The sequence below is a fragment of the Oenanthe melanoleuca genome, chromosome 25, assembly GCF_029582105.1.
Source record: "Oenanthe melanoleuca isolate GR-GAL-2019-014 chromosome 25, OMel1.0, whole genome shotgun sequence".
In the NCBI taxonomy this organism is placed as follows: domain Eukaryota; kingdom Metazoa; phylum Chordata; class Aves; order Passeriformes; family Muscicapidae; genus Oenanthe; species Oenanthe melanoleuca.
In genome coordinates this window covers 300864-320965 of record NC_079358.1, presented here as the reverse complement: position 1 = coordinate 320965, position 20102 = coordinate 300864, and the positions used below count along the sequence as shown (strand labels likewise).

At 53.1% G+C, this 20102-nt stretch overlaps 2 protein-coding genes across 4 annotated transcripts in view; one reads left to right on the top strand and one right to left on the bottom strand.

Annotated features, from left to right (window-relative positions):
• Nucleotides 1-13041, bottom strand: part of SMG5 (SMG5 nonsense mediated mRNA decay factor) — a 30513-nt gene extending 17472 nt beyond the window's left edge. For 2 of the 3 annotated variants that reach the window (XM_056510706.1, XM_056510708.1), the window contains exons 1-7: nucleotides 12866-13041; nucleotides 7105-7203; nucleotides 6391-6514; nucleotides 5644-5800; nucleotides 2689-2778; nucleotides 1320-1409; nucleotides 398-476 (exon numbers count right to left, since the gene is read on the bottom strand). In XM_056510706.1, coding sequence (XP_056366681.1) covers nucleotides 398-476; nucleotides 1320-1409; nucleotides 2689-2778; nucleotides 5644-5800; nucleotides 6391-6514; nucleotides 7105-7203; nucleotides 12866-12942 — 716 coding nt within the window. In that variant the 5' untranslated portion in view covers nucleotides 12943-13041. Of the gene's footprint in view, nucleotides 1-397; nucleotides 477-1319; nucleotides 1410-2688; nucleotides 2779-5643; nucleotides 5801-6386; nucleotides 6515-7104; nucleotides 7204-12865 lie in introns of those variants that run through there. The other variant, XM_056510709.1, reaches the window with a different exon arrangement.
• Nucleotides 13042-13174: 133 nt separating this feature from the next.
• Nucleotides 13175-17991, top strand: TMEM79 (transmembrane protein 79). Its single transcript, XM_056510710.1, is given in 5 exon segments — nucleotides 13175-13639; nucleotides 15228-15843; nucleotides 15845-16052; nucleotides 16257-16470; nucleotides 16679-17991. Coding segments are annotated over 4 exon segments (1140 nt in total). The 5' UTR covers nucleotides 13175-13639; nucleotides 15228-15330; the 3' UTR covers nucleotides 16884-17991.
• The last annotated feature ends 2111 nt before the right edge of the window (nucleotides 17992-20102 follow it).

Here is a 20102-nt window from a genome sequence, read left to right as displayed (position 1 = left end):
GCTGCAAACTGCACTTCAGTCACCTCACAGCTTCCACCTGCCCTGCTTACACATATTCTCAAACCAGTGCCTTCAAGGCAGGAATTCCACCCAGCTCACACCACAGGGTGCCTCCCTCTGCACCTCCAACCCACCTCCAGCCTGGCTCTCAGCTCACACAAGGGGCTTGGGCAAAGCCCTCCAGCTGCAGCCCAGAACAATGGTTTGGTTTGACAGAGGCTCGCTCTCATTACCACCAGTCCTACTCAAGGACAAACCACACTCATCTCTTTCCCTTCCCCTAAAATTCATCAGCCAAAACCAGTGGCAAGCTCAAAGGAAGGAGAAGAGGGCCTGGCACCCACAGCAGCAGTGCATGGCTTCCCTGCCCAGCACCCCCAGCTCTGCAGGAACTCACCAGCGTAAGTAGCAGTAGGTCGCTTCCACGTTGTAGTATTTGCTCCCTGCCAACGTCCCCAGCTGGTTGAAGGGCATTCCTGTCAGGAAGGAGGGGGGCAATGGAATTCACCTGGAATTCTCCAATGGCCCTGGCTAGAAAGTAGACCCTTTTCCTTTCACTACACTTCCACACAGGATGGAAGCCAGGAGACACAAAGAGTAGTAAAGCTGCAGTACAAAGATCTGGACTACTCAATCCTTCCACCATCCAAGTTTGTTCTCCATTTTACAGAGCTTTTAGATCCTCCCCACCTTGTGCCACTTATCTATGTAAGAGAGAAGAGCAAACAATGACTCCTCCATTGTATTAACAGCAGTGTGGCCTTGACTCCATATTCCCTGACAGACATCATCTTATCAGCACCTGAGTGCTCTATTTCAGCTCCTGTGGTGCAGAAACTTTTGCTACTTTTATTTGGGAACAGCCTCTCAAACAATTAAGTGAGAACTCTGCAAAGACAGCATGTAGAGGACATATGGCTGGAATCACACTCTTCAAGGTATGACATGCCCTCTACTCCAGAACTAATGTGTTCCCAGAAGGAGACATTTCTGAAGGAGGAAGCAGCACTTGAGATTTTTTTTTCATGGGTAAAGGGGAAGGTGACTGATAATGCTCAATCAATCTGCAGGATCTGCCCTTAGCCCACAGGAACAACATCACCAGTCAGGGAAGTCTGAGCTTCTCAGATGAGTACAGTGAGGTCACTGGCAAAGAGCTTGCCAACAAGAGATATTCTCAAAGGAAGCAACTTTAACCAGAAGATAAAACCAGTCCTCTCTCAGCTGCAGGATATAAACTTAACCAGTGTAGTACAACATTGTTTTTATGTTGCAGCAACATGATTTTAACAAGTATAAATTCATGGTAAGTCACTCACCAATTTGTGGTGCAACAGAAAGGGCTTGATAGTAAAATCTCTCAGCCAGCAGCTCGGTGTCCACGCCTGCCAGCTCATTCTGATAGCGAGCTGAAAGGAAACCACACACATGCAGCAAAACCTGAGGGCAGCATCTGCTGCAGAGCAGCACAGCTTCCTATTAAAAATACCACAAAACTTGAAATACTGGCCAAGTCAACAAATCCACTGAAGAACTGCTCTTGGCAAACACTGCAACACACGGGGTTTGCCAGGCCTGGCTGAAACACTTTTCTTTCACCTGCTCACACCACAACTCCTGCCCTAACCAGCCAAGGGCAGAGCCTGCCACACTTGCAGCATCACATGAACAAAAGGAAAATGTTGTTCTGCTCCATGTATTAAGTGCTGATTCATCTATCCTTGAAGGAACTCAGAGCTGTGTTCATGTACCTCAGACTGTATTCTAGTACAGCAGGGTGTGAAATCTAAATCAAGTCAACTGACTAAATAAAATACCTGACTATGCCTAGACTGAACTTTATTCTTTTTTCTTCCTTTTTTTTTTTTTTTTGTTTTTACAAATGTAGGCATTTTGGAATCCTTAGGCAACAGCACTGTGAAAAGGTGAGCACATTTCTCTCCCACCACTCAGGTACATCACTCCTACTTCCCCCACAAGACATTTATTTGCAAAGCCATTCTTAGGCTGATTCATATGCAACATTAATGCCAAACAGCTTTCACCAGCTTGAGGCTGCAGTGTCAGACATATGCACCTGTGCCACACTTCCAGGAGCTGCTTTCCACACAGCTGTGTTATTCCCTGTCTTTACTCCCACATGTTCACAATCAAACAGCTGGCACACCACACACTTCAAGAGGTCGTGACTGTGGCACAGTCATGCCTGCTATAAAAAAGGATGCCACACAGCCAAGCATAGTGACAAAGAACCTGAGGCTTTGCAGTGGTAAAGCTCTGGACTGATGCATAATATTGCCTAGACATGATTTTCAGTCCCACTGGTGGTGATGGAGGTGGCTTTGTGAGTCACAACTAAGCAGAGTGAACTGAACTCGCTTTGATCCCTCATACTGTCAAAACAACATCAGTAAAAGTAAAGGCTTCCACTCTCACAGCCATGGCTACAGCTGCTTATCAGCAGCAAACTCCTTATCTACCTGACCAAATACAAAGCTCCTGCAACTTGTAGCAGTTCAGCCATGAGGATATTTCAGCTTATCCCAGTCTGTGAGGAAGGTGTCAGAGGAAAACAGAATCTGCAAGTAACCTTGGCTGGTGCCCAACAGCAGCAGGCTCATATGGTAGGCTGAGGGAACACCTTTTTCCCACTGTAAAGGCTGCCCTGAGAGGCAATGCTGTCCTTACCCAGATCTCCCAGGTACACCAGACATCGGTGACAGGCCATCTGTGCCCACTCCATCTCCTTCTCTGATGCAGACACAGGTTTCTTGCAGCCTGCAAGCAAACATAATCACTTCAGAGCACTGGGGGGAGGCTGCTGGGAAGACACCAGAGCTGCCCATGCCTCTGCCCAAGACACCCAAATCAAATCCCCACAGTCAGACCTTATTGCCAGCTGTGCCATCTTGTAGAGCAGCAGCACTGGGTCACTCTTGTCAAAATGTGGAAAATGAATGCAGAAAAATACTTCCAGACTCTGCTGTTCACCCACTCACCCTAGATTCCCTTGTGATGGGGGCAGTGTGTGTCACCACACCACCAACAGTCACTGAAATAAATGACTGTCACCACATCTGTAAGGTCTGCCACAGAGACCTGGCTCCATCTGCCCTCATGTGAGAGGACAAAGGCCAATTCCTGTCTGTATGATCTTGTGATCACATTAATACAACACTGGACACAAGCAATAAGGCTGATTTTATTAGCATGACTAATGAGGCTTTTATGGGAGCAGACACATCCCTGGAATCCAGAACAAACTCTGTGCACTGGCACTGAGCAGCAACACACAGTAGGGACAGACCCTCTCCAGCACTGAAGCTGGAAATAAATTCATTGTCTCAGGACCAAGATTAGACTTAGGACTGACCATACAAAGATGAAGAAGTTAAACAAGGAAAAAGTGGGACAGAAATCTGTGCTGTAGGCAGGGCAGCTGCAGTCAGTTAGGGAGAACTGCCTCTGGCCAACAGTGCCTTTGCAGCTGGCTCAGAAGGGCAGCTGAGCTGGTGACAGGGCTGGAAGGCACAGCCTGGGAAGAGAGGCCACAGACCTCAGGCTTGTCTAAGTTGGAGAAGAGGAGGAATGGGAATATTTCATTGGTATCTGCAGCTTCCTGAGGAGGGGAAGGCTCCAGTCTCTTCTCCTTATATCTAGTGATAGGACACATGGAAATGGTTCAAAGGTACATCCAAGGAGGTTTAGATTGGAAATGAGGAAGCCTCTCCTTACCAGAGAGTGGTCACACCCTGGAATGGGTTTCCTAGAGACCTGGTCAATGCCCCAGACCTGTCAGTGTTTTAGAGGCATTTAGACAACATCCTTGACAACATGTTTTAACTCCTGGTCAGCCCTGAGTTGCTCAGGCAGCTGGGTTGGGCAATCATAGGTCCCTTCCCACTGAAATAGTCTAGTCTATTCTATACTAAACTCATTAAAAAAGAGCAATTAGGCAGTGGAAAGTTCAAGAGCAACAGAGGAAGGCTGCAGCCAGCTGATCTGAACTAACTGAAGTCATCAAACATGACTCAGCTCCTGGTGCACATCCCAGCTCCCACAGCTCAGCCAGAGACCAGGAGGCAAAGGCTGCTGGGCTGCCCCTCCCCTGCAGAGCTCCCACTGCCACTGGGCCACCAGAGTCATGGACTCAGGCTGGCTCCAGTCCTCCTGCTGCCAAGGACTCACACCTTTGCAGGAGAAAGTTCCCTCAAGCAGGAATCCCAAAGAAGGTTTTGAAGACCTAGTGTGCACTCTGCTTCCCTCAGGCTGAGGCTGAAATGGTGGCCATGGCATCTGGAGGCTGCAGTGACCAGTGAGGAGCTGCTCCCACTTACCAGCACACAAGCCACACTGTACAAATACACAGCCTTAAATCTGTGTCCACATACACCCTTGGATTCACCCTCCTTTTTTTGCTCTGAATCCTCTTGCTTCCCTTTCATACAACCATGAAGCTGTGCCCACCCCCATCTGTGGTTTATAGGAGATCCTTTCAGATCCATCTTTTCTGGACAGGCAAAAGTTACATCTCTAGTCTCCAGTCACATGCTCACCTGCAGCATCCTTTTAAATGAAGAGCCCAAACAAACAAAAAAACCTGAACAAGGGGAGCCTTTCATATGCAATCACCCCTCAGGGTATAAACCCACCTGGGATGCGCATATTGAGGATTTATTAATTCTGCAGCACTGAGATGCATTTCTAAAAGCAACAGTAGCAAAGAACATCTGCCTTTTATACCAACATTTTGAAGCCAATAGTGACACCATCATTTCTCAGAACTAAGAGTAGGAACCCAGCAAGTAAAACCTTCTTCTGCTAAAGACACACTAACTTCCCTCAGCCAGGTGCTGCCTTCCTGTTTCCTGCCAACTTCGGACACATCAGTTAAACCCTTGCTAATACAGCTCACAAAACAGAGGCTCCATTTCTCACCTGGACAGCCTCCACAACAGAAACATGTACCCTGAGACCACTGAGCACAACCCCAGGCAAATGAGAACAAACCATCACAAGACAATCTAGGATGTGAATGTTCAGGCAGCCTTGAGCTGTTTCAGGGTTGTAAATATTCTTATTCTTCCTCCCTTAACAGTTTACAACTCCTCAGATTTCCCTGCACCTAAGGCCATGCAGAGGCCACACAGGCCAGCTAACACGAACTACAAGGCCTTCCTGTGCTCTCAGTCCCAGATTCAAAAGCTATTTCAGAGACACACAGCAAAGAGAGCACAGACATAAGAGGCACCAAAAGGAGGAATAATGTTTTACATCTAGTGAACTAGGATGGACTGACAGAAATGTGTTGATGTCAAGAAGCCTATTCCCCTGTTTGTCTGCTTTAACTAAGCTTTTAAAAACATTATATACAGCCAGCAGTCCTCTTCAGTTTTCTATAAATATCTGCCATCACCAGACACTTTTACTAAAGAACTTCTCACAATGTTTTCTTCCTATTAGAAATCTTTCTTCCCTAATTTAGTATTACAACAAAAAAAAGTGCCATGGAAAAGAAAGCAGGTTCTAAACAGAGATCTTGCTAATCAGTGGGAAAAAAATCCCTTGAATGCTGAAACAAAGACAGAGTAGTGCAAGGAGAAGTCTCCTGTGGGGGATTGAGCCTTGCCCTTGAGCACACACCTATGAGAGGGTCTGTCACGTGTGTCCAGTCGATGCAGCACTGCAGCTCCAGCTGGTAATGGGACTGGATGTAGAGCAGGAGGTGCTGGTAAAAGCCTATGCCAGCCACCAGGTGGGTCCTGTAGGCACACTCCAGGGTGCTGCGGCTGTGGATGTGCTGGGAGAGGAACACAACACGTCAATGCAGCCCGGGCTCAGCTCAGCCTGGGCTCCCAGCTGGCACTGAGTGTGAGGCAAGGCAGTGGTAGCTCAGCTGTAACTGGTTCTGCACACATCTGCACCTCCTCCTGCTCAAGTGTTCCCTCTAAGGGCCAACATCAAGGAGAGATACTTGCAAAAACAAATAAATAAAATCAAAGTATCTGGTTAGAGCACTTCCAGACCCCTGGAAAGCCTGGAGACCTCATGGCATCAGAGAGCACTGAGGGTCTTCCAGTGACCAACTCTTGTAAAAATAATCAGCACTGATAAAGCCTCTTAAAACAATCACTCTGCCTGGAGAGATCTGTCTTATGACATGGGAAACACAAAAAATAAGCAAATTCTGTTGAAATGCCTTCTGCAATGGCAGGTCTCTAAACAGCACATCAGTGCTTACCTGCCCACTGCCAGACAAAGGCACAGGGCAGCTCCAGGAATTGGAGAGAGCCCAGCTTCCCAACCTGGGCTCAGACCACAGCTTCCCCAAGCAAATGAAGCTTTAAACTTCACCTCATCCACTGCACAGCCAGAGCCATAGATACCTGCCTTTTTATTTGTTTTAATGAGCTGGATAACTTCATAGTAAACCTTTCTCCAGAGCAGTTCTTCTGCTTTTCTTCCATAATCCACAGGATGCAGGAACATCAGCTTCACGCACAGCTCCCGCAGCCTGGGACAGAGAGCAGAGCATTCTCAGTGAGCTGCTGCAGCCTCAAACAGCTGCCACTGCAGAAGCACAGAAGAGGAAAATCCAAATCCATTACAATCCATCACAATGGCTGAGCCAGGCCATCTGGTGAAGGTACAGCCTGGATCACTCCCAGCACCAGGAAAAGCCACACACTTAAACCAGGCCCTCTGGGCTCAGCTGGCCATCAGTGACTTCCTGAATTGCAGTAATGACAAGAACTGACAGCTTAAAAAATTAGCAAGAATAATCCTCCTTGCTCAGCAACCTCTAAACCTGATAAAAGATTTTACACACGTGTAAGAAATTTCTGCCCCACAGTTTTTATTACAAGGAAAGAACTGGCTAACACAAAGACAATTTATTTGTATCAATGAGATCCAGGAAAGCCTCCAGCCATGGACTGTGCTGCTCAAATCCAGCCTCTGATTCCAAAACCTGGGAGGATCCCTGGTCAACAGGCACACCACAAACCAAATAAACATTAAAACTGCAGATTGAACAGCTCCGCGTGTTGCTTCACATGGATATCCCCCAGCCAAACACAAACACAAGCATGTTGCCCAACTTACTTGTTCCTCAGGCTGATGTTCTCTGGTTTGAACACGTCCTGATAAGCTGCCTTATTGCCAAGGATGAGATCCAGCCGGTGCACGGCCTCCACCACTGCCCTGCATGAGAACACAGAACCAAGAGCTGCAGGACAGCAGTCACTGCAATCACTGCACATCAGAGGTGTCTGCAGAGAACCACACTGGCCTGCTTAGTTCCACTGGCAGCCTTGTACCACTACACCACAGACACTGATCTCCTTCCTGCACTCTATTTGAAAAAGGTTATGGAATGTAGAAAAAAGCAGAGTAACACACATTATTGGCATTTTTCTGCAGAACTGTGGCTTAATCACCACCTACTGCTGCCTGTCTGATCAAATATGTCAATTATTTCTACAGCTGCAAAATCAGAAATGTATCTGGACACATTGGCAACCTCAGCAATTCAACCTGCTATACCTACACTCAGATTAATTTAAATGTCTTAAACTCTGTGATTTAAAAAATGTATTGAATTCTAATAACTACTGTTTTGATGGGATAAGTTTTAATGGTGTAAGAAACAAACCTCCACCAATTACTGTTTCCTTACCAACCTGTCTACAAAAGAAGGCAACACAAGTCTCTCATTTGCCATCTTCATCTCTTTCCCATCTTCATTACTGGTTAAACCCCTAAAGTTCCCTCAGTGACAGGTAACAGATATTCAAACCCAGCCTAAAAGAAGAAATTTGTTCCCAAGTTTTCTCCCCTCAAAGCCAGCCAAAAGACAGAGTGTGTGACCTCCAAACCTCTGAGCCATGCAAAAAAGTACTTTGGTGAATCATTGCCCAAGACCCTCCTCCTGGAGGAAGAATCCCACACTGTGTGTAAATATCAGGCACTCAAAAGTTTGTAGCTGTGAAAAACCACACCACAATTCTGAATGCTGCAGTGAAACAAAGCCAGGGACTTTGAGCACCATTAGTGTTGAACCTCATCAATAGCTCAGGGACAGCTCGATAAAGCACAATAACCATCAACCCTTCCTACACAAAAGGTCACTGCCAGCCTCTGCCATTGCCCTGCCTGTATCTGAGGTCACCAAACCCACTCCTGAAGTCAGCTTTGCCCAGATCTTCTTCAAGCAGTACATCTCCCAGGCCATCAGCCACCAAACCCCAGTGTCCTTGTTCTTCCCCTCACTTCATATCTACCCCAGCCACTGTCACTCCTCATTTGCTCCCACACCTGTCCCTCTGCAGCTGCTGAGCCTGCTGCACCAAGAGCTGCTGCAGCAAGGAGCTGAAGGCAATCACAATGCACTGCAAACACAAACGGCAGCAGGACCAGAGCAAACTCCCACCAAGCAGAGCAGTGAGGTGCTCCCCCTCCCCAAACCTCCTCACCTGCAGACTGGGAGCTCCCCCATCACACTCACAGCACCAGCAGTGACTGAGCCTGCTACTCCTGCACTGATGGGGGTAAATGGAGCACAGGGCACTCCCAAACTAAAGCCTGCAAGCCCATCTTCTGGGAGGCTGAAACCACCACCACCTCCTTGAAAACTAAAAATATTACTGCAAAGTAACCTATGCCAGCATCTTCCCAGCAAGGCAAATCTCTCTTCACAAACTCTTTACACCCAAAGGAACCTCCCTGAAAAAAGCCCTAGGACATCCTGGAGCTCACATAGAAAATGTCCCATCTCCTGCTATGCTACAGAGGTAAAGAAATCTCACTTGTTTCCCATAACCACAGAAACTGACAGGAAAAGGGAAGCGTGGGGAACAGAAGCACTACACGCAGTGCTTTGGGAGAGCAGAACACCACAGACTTGAACCAACTTCTTCCTGAATAATCACGAAGAAAACCAAGGAGATAGTAAGAATCACACAAAAAATCCTGTTACATCCTTGAATTCCAGCCCCTCCTGCTCACTGTCCTTTTTCTCATATGGCCTGAAGGGCATTTGCAAACTCTGACAGCTGCATAACCTCATAGCAGGGAAAGAAGCAAGTAAAATACATTTTGGTTTGTGCAGCATCCAGCCAAGCTCATACTGGGGTTGGGACATTCCAAAAAGCCCCTGGTTTAGCTTCCCCACAACAGAACCCCACAAAGCACAGGCAATGCCATCTCCTCACTGCAGCCTGGCACTGCTGTACTAGCTGTGCCTCTCCAAGTCCCTCCCAGCACACCAGGAGCTGACTGGCTTCCTGTGCAAAGGGTGACCAGAGGAAAGGGGAACTGCTGCTTCACTTGATTCCCAGAGAGAACTACAATTGCTGATTCCTGACATAGGCAGTAAAGCAGCTGTAAAACAACGTTCCATGAGCACTGAATCTCAGCTGTGTGCATCTGAAACAACTGCACTTGTCTGTGATGTCCAATGTGGGAAATGATCCCAATACTCTGCCAAATGAGAAGCACAGAAAAGTTTCCTTTCTTGGGACAGGCTGAGCAAGGAAGGTATTTCACCTTCCCCTCAAGGTGGCCTGGAGGGCATCTGCCATACAACCCAATTTTCTACAACAGCCCATGAATGGGCACAAGCACACACTTGGTTATTTCTGCTGTTCTTTCAGGGTTTGTAAAGAAACAGAGTTCATGACCAGAGAGCAGCAAGGCTGACACACTGGGATGTGGCTCATCAGCCCTAAGGGAGGCCCCAGCTGAAACACTGCCTTGTCCACACAGACCCTGTGGTGGTGCTGGAAGTGAAGGAGGCAGGAGTAAAGCAGAAGTCTGTGACAGCAGGTGATTCCCTGCCAGGATCCCACATCTGTGGTGCTGAGGAAAGAGGAGGTGAGGACAAAAGGGACAGGAGCTGGCCTCACTCCAGAAATGCTGGGAAACACCAACACAGGTGCTATGGACCATGCAGTGCTGGAAATGCACTTTAGCATCTGTGCCCTGACCAGCCCGAGACCACGGGTTCAACTCTCCCCAGTAGTTAAGAGCACAAATCCTGTCCCAGGACCCATTTTTCTACCTGCTGTGTTTAAACATTGCTTTCAGACAGTACATCAGAGCCACAAAGGAGACACATCATATGCCAGTCTATTAAAAGAAACAAGTAGAGCACATGGTGCCAAGCAGGGTGGAAACAGGCCAATGCCAAGTCCTCTTGAGCCATACAGACACTGAACTGTTCCTTTTCCTCTGTGCCACTAACAGTCTGGGATGGAGCAGGACAGCAGGGGGAATTATCTGTCCCCTCTGTTTCTTTATTCAGTACATCACTAAGAGCCACAGTGTCTGAGGAGAAAGACATTCCTCAGATAAATGACCTGCAAGTCACTCATCTCTGCTCTGGCATGTGTCAGTCCACAAATCACTCTGACAGGAACAGGCTCCACATAGGAAGAGCAATGTTGAGTCCATGAGCTAATGGTTACCCAGAAACCTGTAAAATAAACCTGGTCACCTTACACTACAACACACATTGTAAAAGTGCACCCACAATAATGCAGTTGTCACGTTCTAAGGTGAAACCTTGGAATCAATCAAGGAAGACTTGGAAAAGATCAGAGTAGCCTATGAGCAGCAATGGGCACCCTCATCTCTGAAAGGACACTCCACCAGCCAGCATGCTGCCAAGGACCTTGGAGACCTGAGCTCAGCTCCCACAGGCTGACACCGTGGGATCACAGTTCAGAGCTGGGACTGTGACATTCAGGCACCTGTGACTCAAAGGCGCCACTTAGTGTGATAGTCATGAGCTCCAGAGAGCACAGTCACCACACAACAGGCTGCTTGGAGGGCAGGAACTCCCACTTCACCAGCCCCACTTCAGGCTGAAACAGAGAACTGACAGGAGACTGTTCAGGTGGGAACTTGCTCAGAGAACTGTCAGCTACAGAGACGGAAATTTGTGGCCACTGCAGGTACTATAAATCCTGTACTAAAAGCACAATACTTCCTCCCTGCTAAAGAACTGTCCCTGAAGGAGAGGGTGGTTCTTTTTCTGCTGTAAAAACACTCTAGAGCAACTACAAAGCTTATTCTGCTACAAAAATTCAAACAGAAAACAGCCCCTCCCTTGCCAGGATGACAAGCCCTCATCTGGCCACAGGCCGTTCTCTTGCTGGCTGCAGCAGAACGTGAGGTTCCACTTGACAGATGAGCTGAGCAGCACCAGGAAAACAAAGCAGAACAGGTCTTGAACCACAACAAGGATGGTTTCAACAGAACATGTTCTGTTTTGCAGGCAGAAGCACAAACATCCTGCACATCCTCTCCAGCCCTGTCCTGCACTCCTTGGGCAGGCACAGTGCCCTGCTGCTCCAGCTCAGCCTCCAGCTGACGTGCTTGAGATCACTGCAAGTGTCTCAGCAGGCAGCAAACACAGAGCTCCAGGGCCTGAGGTGCTCTGGGAAGGAGCATGCAGCCCAGACCTCCAGTGCATCGAGCCCTAGCTCCCACTTCTGACCTCACCCAAGAAAAGCAACTCACTGAATCTCCACAGTGCAGGAACGTGCTTGCACCAAGCACATTGTGGAAAATGTGCTTGTGTCACATTGTGGTGAAAGGACCAATGTCACCAAGACAAAAAGAAATGGACCCCCATGTAGAATTCATCTCTTGTCTCCATCACTTTGCTCATCTTTGAGACCCAGAGTTGCTGCTGCAACTCCTGTGGATCTGTTGTACTGACGGGGAACCTGTGCCAGATGGAACAACTTCTGGGCTGCCCTCACAAAACAAGTCACAAGCAGAGCAGAAGGGGTCTGAGCTCACCAAGGCCAGGTGGAGTGCCCCAGTCCTGTTCTCTGATGACATTTCCAATGCATGGTGTGGAAACGTGGGACCAGAGTCCCAGGGAGTGCTTAATGTTAAAGATCTGCAGCTGAAGCTGTCCTGCCCTCTCCACAACAGCCAAGTGCCCCACTCACACTCTTGCTCATCACATCCTCTTCTCCAGCACTTCTCATATAATCCATTCCTACTGCCAAAACCAGGGACACACTTTCCAAACCCACCTCCTAGATGACCCCACATCTCCACCCTTATCTCATTGTCTCTCAACCACTCCTTTCTGCTCAGCCCCCATCATCCTCCCTGAATCCCACAGAACTGCTCTGTCCATCTCCCACAGCTCACTCCCCCACAGTCCCTTGGTCTCCCTCATCTGTCCTGAAGCCACCAGACTCCTTTTCCCCAGTGCTACCCCTCCATGTGTTGCCCTGGATCTCATAATTCCCTTTCCCTGATCTTCCCCAAACCTCCTCCTTCTCCTCTCCCTTTGCACTGCATCCTTTCCCTGGATTTCCCCACAACTTCTTCCCTTCAATCATCCATAAATTCCATCAGCTCCTTTCCCCATCTCCTCTGAACATCCCTCCGATCCCCTCCGCCCTAGTTCCCCCAGTCTCCCCAGGATTCCCCTGGATTCAAGAGCCCACCCCTCCCAGTTAATCCCTGCTGTTACCTCCATTCCGCCATCTCCTTCCCCAGTCCCCCGAACCCATCCTGACAACTCCCCCGTGTCCTTTCCTTCCATCTTCCTGTATCTCACAACCCCTGCACTCTGTGCTCCCCCGCTCCAATCCCCTTCCCTCCCGTCACCCCAATCCCCCGGACCCTGCCCAGCCCCATTCTCCTGCAGATCTCCCCGGCCGCTCCGTTACCCTCCTCCCCAGATCCTTCCCCGTTCCCCGAGTAACCCCCGAGCCCCTCCTGGCCGGCCCTGCCCCAGCCTCATCTGGAGCCGCCCCAGGCCCCTTCCCCACACCGCTTCCCTCCAGTGCCCCCGAGCCCTCTCCCCTTCTCCATCCCCTGCGGCCCCTCTCCTCACCGGTACAGCCGCTTGGTGTGCAGCACCTTGGCCTCCGGCTCTCCGCTCTCGCCGGCGGCGCCGCCACCCTGGCTCATGGCGCCCGCGGCGGGCCCGGCCCGGCCCCGCGGCCCCTCAGCACCGCCCGCGCCGCCGCCGCCGCCGCCCCCGGGCCCGCACGGCCGCCATGGCTGCCCCCTGTCCCTCGCTGCTCTCGCGAGATTTCCCGCGGCTGCGCCGCGCCGGCTGGGCAGGGCGGCGGCGGGGGCGACCTCGCCTCGCGAGAGCCAACCCGCGCGACGGGCCCGCGCTTAGTGCTGGCAACATGGCGGCAGCGGCGTCAGCGGCGGGAGCTCCGCTCAGCACAGAGTGCTGGCAACATGGTGGCCCCGGCGTCAGCGGCGGGAGCTCCGCTCAGCACAGACTTAGTGCTGGCAACATGTCGGCAGCTCCCCTCAGCACAGACTGAGTGCTGGCAACATGGCGGCTCCGGCTTCACCCGGCGGGAGCTCCTCACAACCACGGAGTTAGTGCTGGCAACATGGCGGGAGCTGCCCTCAGGCACAGCTTAGTGCTGGCCCGGCGGGCTGGGGTCCCCCTGCCCGGATCGAGGGCTCCGCTAGAGCCCCTCCGTTGTTTTATATAGACAGAGCAAGCAGCGCGCTGGGGAAACCGTGAGGGGTCACCGCCCACTCCACGCTCCCACCCAACTTGGTTTGCAGCTTCCTTTTTATAGTTTGGGTTTCTTTGTAGAAATCAATAATTGTTATTGTTTTGTTGGAGTAATTCTGCAAGGTAAGCAGTGGTGGTCAAAGAAACCTCCAGACTTCGGTGGGACAGCTCTTGGGACAATTGGCCATGTAACCGTCTGGTCTTGGGAGACAAAAAACAGGAGAAGTGGGAAGTCTGATCTTCAGCAGATAGTTTGGGATTGATCACACAAAGGCAGGAAATCTGATTCTGCAAAAAAACCTTTCAGACTATGGAAAACCCTTTATTTTACAAACTGGTACACACAATATTCATAACAGGGGGATTTAAAAATAATGGGTTTAATCATATATTTCCCTTTATCTAGGTCCATGTTATTTTCTTATTTTAAGTATTCTGGTTTATACAAACTCCAAAACTTCTATGATGAACACGAATCATTTATCAATTATCACAATTCTGTGTGTGTTGAGAGCTGTTTTAACTCAGCACACCCGGAGCAGCCGGACCGGGACCGGGGGTTCCGTGCCGCACACGGGGCACAGCCGGACCGGGACCGGGGGCTCCGCACCGCAAACGGGGCACGGACGGACCGGGGGCTCCGTGCCGCAAACAGGGCACGGCCGGACCGGGACCGGGGGTTCCGTGCCGCGCACGGGGCACAGCACCGCGGTCCCCGCAGGTCCTGCCCGCCCGGAGCCCCGAGCGGCCGGGCCCGCCCCTCCGCCCGCCCCACCTGAGCCGGTTCGGCAGGTTTGAGGCGGAGAGGCGGCCGGGAGGGCGCCGCCATCGCGCAGGGTCCCGCCGAGCTGCCCCATGGTGCCCGGCTGTGCCCGGGTGAGTGCTGCGGCGGGGAGCGGGGAGCAGGGGGAGCGGGGCCGGGGGCTGCCAGCGGGGCTGGGGTCCAGCAGTGGGGCCGGGGTCCGCGCTCCGGGCGCTGCAGCAGCGGCGGGCCCAGGGAGCTGTTCCAGCCCTGTTTCCGTGTCTGCATCTCAGAGGAGGCCCCAGGCGGCTCCGTGCCTCAGTTTCCCCACACCAGTGGCCAGGCCAAGGCTCCTTCTGAGGCTGCAGGGATGAATGTGCTGAGAGGGGTGAAGGAGTGATGTTCATTGCAGGAGCCAGGCAGGAACACCCAGGACGGGCCAAGAGTAACAACGTGGGAGCTCTGCCTGTACTTTCTGCTCCCCATGGAAGGGCACCCAGCAGCCCCTTTTGCCCACCCACAGTCTCAGCTATGAGGCCAGTGCTGGCTGTAGCCAGGGCTCCCAGAAGCAGCTCGGTCATCCTCTCCCCAGGGCTTGGCTCAGTCCTGGCCCAGGAGAGAGCCACAGAGGAGCCACAGGTTGTATCATCCAGGCTGTGCCCAGCCAGAACCCCCAGGATGTTTGTTCAGTGGGGGAAGCAAGTGCCAGGCTGCCCTGTTTTGCAGCCAGACCTGCACCTCCAGGGTTCACTCTTCCCAGGAGAGTACCTGACCCCACTGCCTAGGGGACACTGCAGGGGACAGAGCACGGGGACACCAGGCACTGCTTTCCCCTTCTAGTGTAAGGACAGGTGGGAGGTGTGGGCTCCAGGGTGCCAGTTTGCTCCCACTTTGTCACTGGGGTTGTGCACGTGACACCAGACCTCTCATTTCTGATGTAATTTATCTGTCTCCTTTCTCCTGGTCCAGGGTGAAAGCAGAAACAGGAACTTTGTCCCCTCTGAGCACACGTGCAGGCAGCAGTGTCACAGCCCCTAGCTGTGTCCCCAGCAGTGTGGAACTGGTCGCTCTCATGGCTGCTGCAGACCCTGCCCTGTCCCCCGAGGAGGTGGCTCTGCTGGAGCTGGGGAAGGTGGCCCTGGACAAGGTGCCACCAGCCCCAGATGAACACCTGGGGGACCCTGATGCCACCCTGCCATGGGACCAGTGTCAGCAGAACGCCCGGGGCCAGCCAGAGCTCGTGGAGACGAAGAGGCGCTCGAGTCCCGAAGGGGGCCAGGAAGAGCCAGAGGAAGCTGTTCCCACCTGCCCCACGGCGCAGGCTGAGGACGAGGAGGTGCCCCCGCTGCCTGTGGTGGCAGCCCACGTCTTTGTGCCCATCGACCCGCACTGCATCGAGCAGAGCCCCTTCAAGCAGAAGCAGCACCCCACCCCGTGGCCCCACGAGGAGGGCAGGGGGGACCGTGCTCCTCCCGGTGACAGACCCAGGAGCCACCAGCACAAGCAGGTCTTCCTCCCCCTTGGCCCCTCGCGCTACCGGGACGCGCTGGGCTTTGGGGGGCGCGTGGCCAAGCCCCCGGCGGAGGAGTCACAGGTGCCCGTGCGCCAGGGACTGCGGCACTGATAATCTCAAGGTCGTGGCCTCGGTGGTAGGGGCCCTGCTCTTCTGCCCTTGCCTGCTCTATGGGGCCTACATCTTCCTGCCCTTCGACGCGCCGCTGCTGCCCAGCACCAGCGCCCGCCTGGTGTACACGCTGCGCTGCACCGCCTTTGCCACCTTCCCCATCGTGCTGGGTGAGCGTGGGCGTGGGCTGTGAGCGCTGTGCTCCTACTCTGGGCTGCATTAGCCCTGGGGCTGCGGGAGCAGAGCGGGGCTGAGCTCTTTGTGGCTCTGTTGCTCCCACCAGGAGCAGCAGATTGGAGTTTTTCTCTGCTCCTGGTGCTCCCCAAACCCCTCCGTGCTTCCTCTGGGACTCAGCCTCTGTGTCTGTCCCTCAGGAATGATCGTCAGCGGCATCTCCCGCCTCTGCTCCTCTGCCCTGGAGCCCTTTGGAGAGCTCCACAGGGAGGTGGAGATCCACCGCACTTACGTCTCCCAGTCTGTCAACCTCTTCATCCTCTACTTCTTCAACATGGCTGTGCTGGCCACCTACCTGCCACAGGAGCTCCTCAAGCTCATTCCACTGCTCACAGCGCTCTTCGCCATCTCCCGGTAAGTGGCTCCTTCACCCCGCTGTGCTGCTGGGCTCTGTCAGTGCCAGCAAACTCCCGCTCTCTGCACCTCACCCAGCTCACCAGAGCCAGGAAGGGTTCCTCTTCCTACAGCAGCCAAGCCTGGGAAACCCTCACTGGTCAGAACCACTGAGTGCCAGCCCCATGGCATCACCCTTGGCTGAGCCTGCACCCTCTGCCTTCCCCAGGTTGATTTTCTGGGTGTCCTACGCCATCGGCCGCTCCTTCCGTGCCTTCGGCTTCAGCATGACCTTCCTGCCGCTGCTGGCCATGCTGCTCTGGAACCTGTATGGCATGTTCATCCTGGAGCCCGAGAACCTGCTCTCCGTGGCAGCGCCAACGCCCGAGGGCCCCTCCAAGGAGAGCCGAGCCAAGCTGCGGCACTGGGGCTGAGGGAGGGAGGAGATGGGCTCCTGAGCCCTGAACTGCCCTTAGTGCCCTGCTCAAGGACTGGCAGATCCAGCTGTGCCCCTGCTCCCTGCCTGGACACAGTGAGGTTTTACAGAGCCCACAGCTCACAGCTTCCTGTGCAAACCCTCTGCACCAGGAGACTCCTGCTGGAAGGTGAACAAGGCCCAGAGCAAGCGAGCCCTGTTCCCTGGGAATGGGGTGGGATTTGCTTCCCCTCCTGCTGTAGCCAACTTTGCCCAATAAAGCCCTTACCAAGCAGCTCTGTGGCTGGTTTGCAGAGGGTGAGTTAAATTCCCCACGGAATGACTCAGAGCTTTGCCTACAGGATGCAATCATCCAGCCTCAAAATTATGTTTCCAAGAGGAAAAAATATTTCCCCAGACTGTCCCTCTCCCAACCCTGCATCCCACTCCTGGGTCCCTGCATAGCCAGTCTCACCCTGTTTGTCCCTCCTCTTCCTCCTGGTGAGGCTCAGCACCCAGTTCACAAACCAGTTGGTCAGGCAGGAGGGAGGAAGCCTCCCCAGGGAGGGATGCAGGGAGAAGCCGGGTTGGGTGACACCAGGTTTGCCCCTGCCCACGGCTAGGGGTGGCCAGTCCTCCCCAGGATAGGTGCTGAGCCCCTCATTCTGCAGATGTGAATGGACCCCTGGGAGCTGCATATCTGATGGCCTCAGTTCTCAATCATAACCCAAAGCAGTTAAAATCCACCCAATCCGAGAGAAGCCGCTCTAGCTGCAGGTCTGCCAGGTGTCTGGCTTGTCCTTCCTCCCATCCTGCAATGCTGTATGACAGGAAGAGCCCACCCAAACCAGAGAATGGGAATCAAGGGACTGGAATGAAGCTGTGTCAGGGAAGGTGTCTTGGTTTGAAAGACAGGTGTCTGCCAAGGAAGGCAGGAACCTCCCCTGGAATGGAAAATGAGACCCTCCCCTTCCCTCCAAATTATTTTAACTATAAAATCAAAGGGCTTTCAGGCAAAGATATGGGAAAAGTGATATGCATGCACTTCTTTACTAGTATGTACATGTATAATATAACTGGGCAAACAAACAACACCGGCAGCAATAACAAACAAAACCAGAAAACCCAATGAAGTCTCTTTAATCCTTTAAGCCATTTCCTTGGGTGCAGTTCCGGGCGCGGCCGGCAGGGGCGCTGGCGGCTCCCGGCGGGCAGGGCGGGTGCGCTGCTCCCCGCGCGGCGGCGGGGGGCGCTGCGGGGCGGGGGGCGCTGCGGGGCGGGGGGCGCCGCGGGGCGAGGGGCGCCGTGGGGCGGGGGGCGCGGTGGGGCGGGGGGTGCTGTGGGGCAGGGGGCGCTGTGGGGCAGGGGGCGCTGTGGGGCGCTGCGGGGCGGGGGGCGCTGTGGGGCGGCTCGGGCAGCGCTCGGGAATGGCGGCGGAGCCGGGCGGGTGGGATGGAGGAGAGGCTTTGCCTCACAAACCGCTGGAGCAGCTGGTCCCGGTGCCCAGACAAGGGATGGAGGAGAGGTTTTCCTTCACAAACGCTGGACAGCCGGTCCCGGTGCCCCAGCAGGACTCTCAGAAGCAGCATGTTGGGACAGCAGGAATGAGCAAAGGTCGCGGGGTGCTAGATGAGATATATCAGAAGCTGCCCAGCTGTAGTGGGAGCGCAGGGCAGGCAGCGGGGCTGCAGCGCGGTGAAATCGCGCCGTGGGCAGCCCCGGGCTCTCCGTGCGGGTCGCGATTGCCGGGCTGAGAGAGCCCGTGCGGGGATACACATACCACCCCAGATGGCCGCGAAACAAAGACAGAACGGAGCAGACCCGCAGTGCAGGACGGCCCGGCGGGCCGGAATCTCGGAGCCCAGCCCGCAGGAGTGGCCGCCGCGATGCCCCGCGGGCAGAGGGTCCGCCGGGGCCGGGCCGGTGTTTCGGCGCCGTGCTCGCTGGTTCTGAGCTCCCAGCGGTCGGGTCTGACAGAAAATTCATCCACAAACACCAGAAGTTTGTGTCTAAAAAGGACACAGAGTCCTGTAACTTTATTCGAATAACGGGAGAGGTCATGAGCATTTTCCATGGGGTCTCTCAAATTTTTGGAGGACGCAGCCTTCTTTTCATCCTAATTTCCCTCTCTCTTTCCCCATTGCCTGAGGTACTTGAGAGGTCCAAACTTCCCAAAACACCTGATGCCTAAGACCCCTTTCTAATATATATCTCCCCCTTTGTCTTTTCCTTGTGTCACTCAGTGGAATTCCTTATGGAATTTATGGTTCTTCCCATTGTTCCTTTGATGTCTCAGTATCCAATTTTATTTATCAGCAGACCTACAGTTTGTTTGTAAAGACAAATCTCTCTCATTCCATTCATCAATCAGCGGAATCCTTCGCATTGTTTCTTTTATCTCTCAGTGCTACTTTTATCTACTAGCAGACCCGCAGTTTGTTTGTAAAGACAAATCCTTCATTCCTTTCAGGCCGCAGGGAAACAGGCAAACTGCTCCTTAGGAACGCGGAAACTCAACTCCAAAAACTCAGCCGAACCCCCGGGATAGCCCCTTCACCTTTTTTTCTGGAGGAATCACCCCCAGCCCGCTCGCAGCCAGGACCATTTCAGTGGAATGTTGCGACCTAGCTACATCTTTTGTTTCCTAATTGCTCCATTTATCTCTGAGGCAACGCATTGTTCTTTTTTCCAGGTAGCAGATGGGGAAATATCACTGGAAAAAGCCAAACCCAGACCAGGAGGTTTAGGCTGGGAATCAGGAAAAGGCTTTACCCCGAGGGTGGTCAGGCACTGAACCACGGCTCCAAGGCTGCACAAGGTTTGGACAATGCTCCCAGGCACAGGGGGAGCTTCTTGGGGTGTCCTCACAGGGCCAGGATTTGGTCTCCGTGCTCCTTGTGGGTCCCTTCCAGCTCAGGAGATTCTGTATTCTCTAAGTTTTCTAAATGTACCTGCCAGGACCCAGGGCACTGACCCAGGAGCTCCCAGGCAAAGCCCCTGAGCCCCACACGCTGCACAGGGCACAGAAAGACAACACCGTGCTGGGCTGATCCCCTGCACGGGCAGCAGATAGAGGAGGGGGTTCTGCCCCTCTGCCCAGGTGAGACCCCACCTGCAGAGCTGCCTCCAGCCCTGGGGCCCAGCACAGAGGGACGAGGAGCTGCTGGAGACAGGCTGGGAGCTGGGGGTGCTCACCTGGAGAAGAGAAGGCTCTGGGGAGACCTTAGAGCCCCTTGCA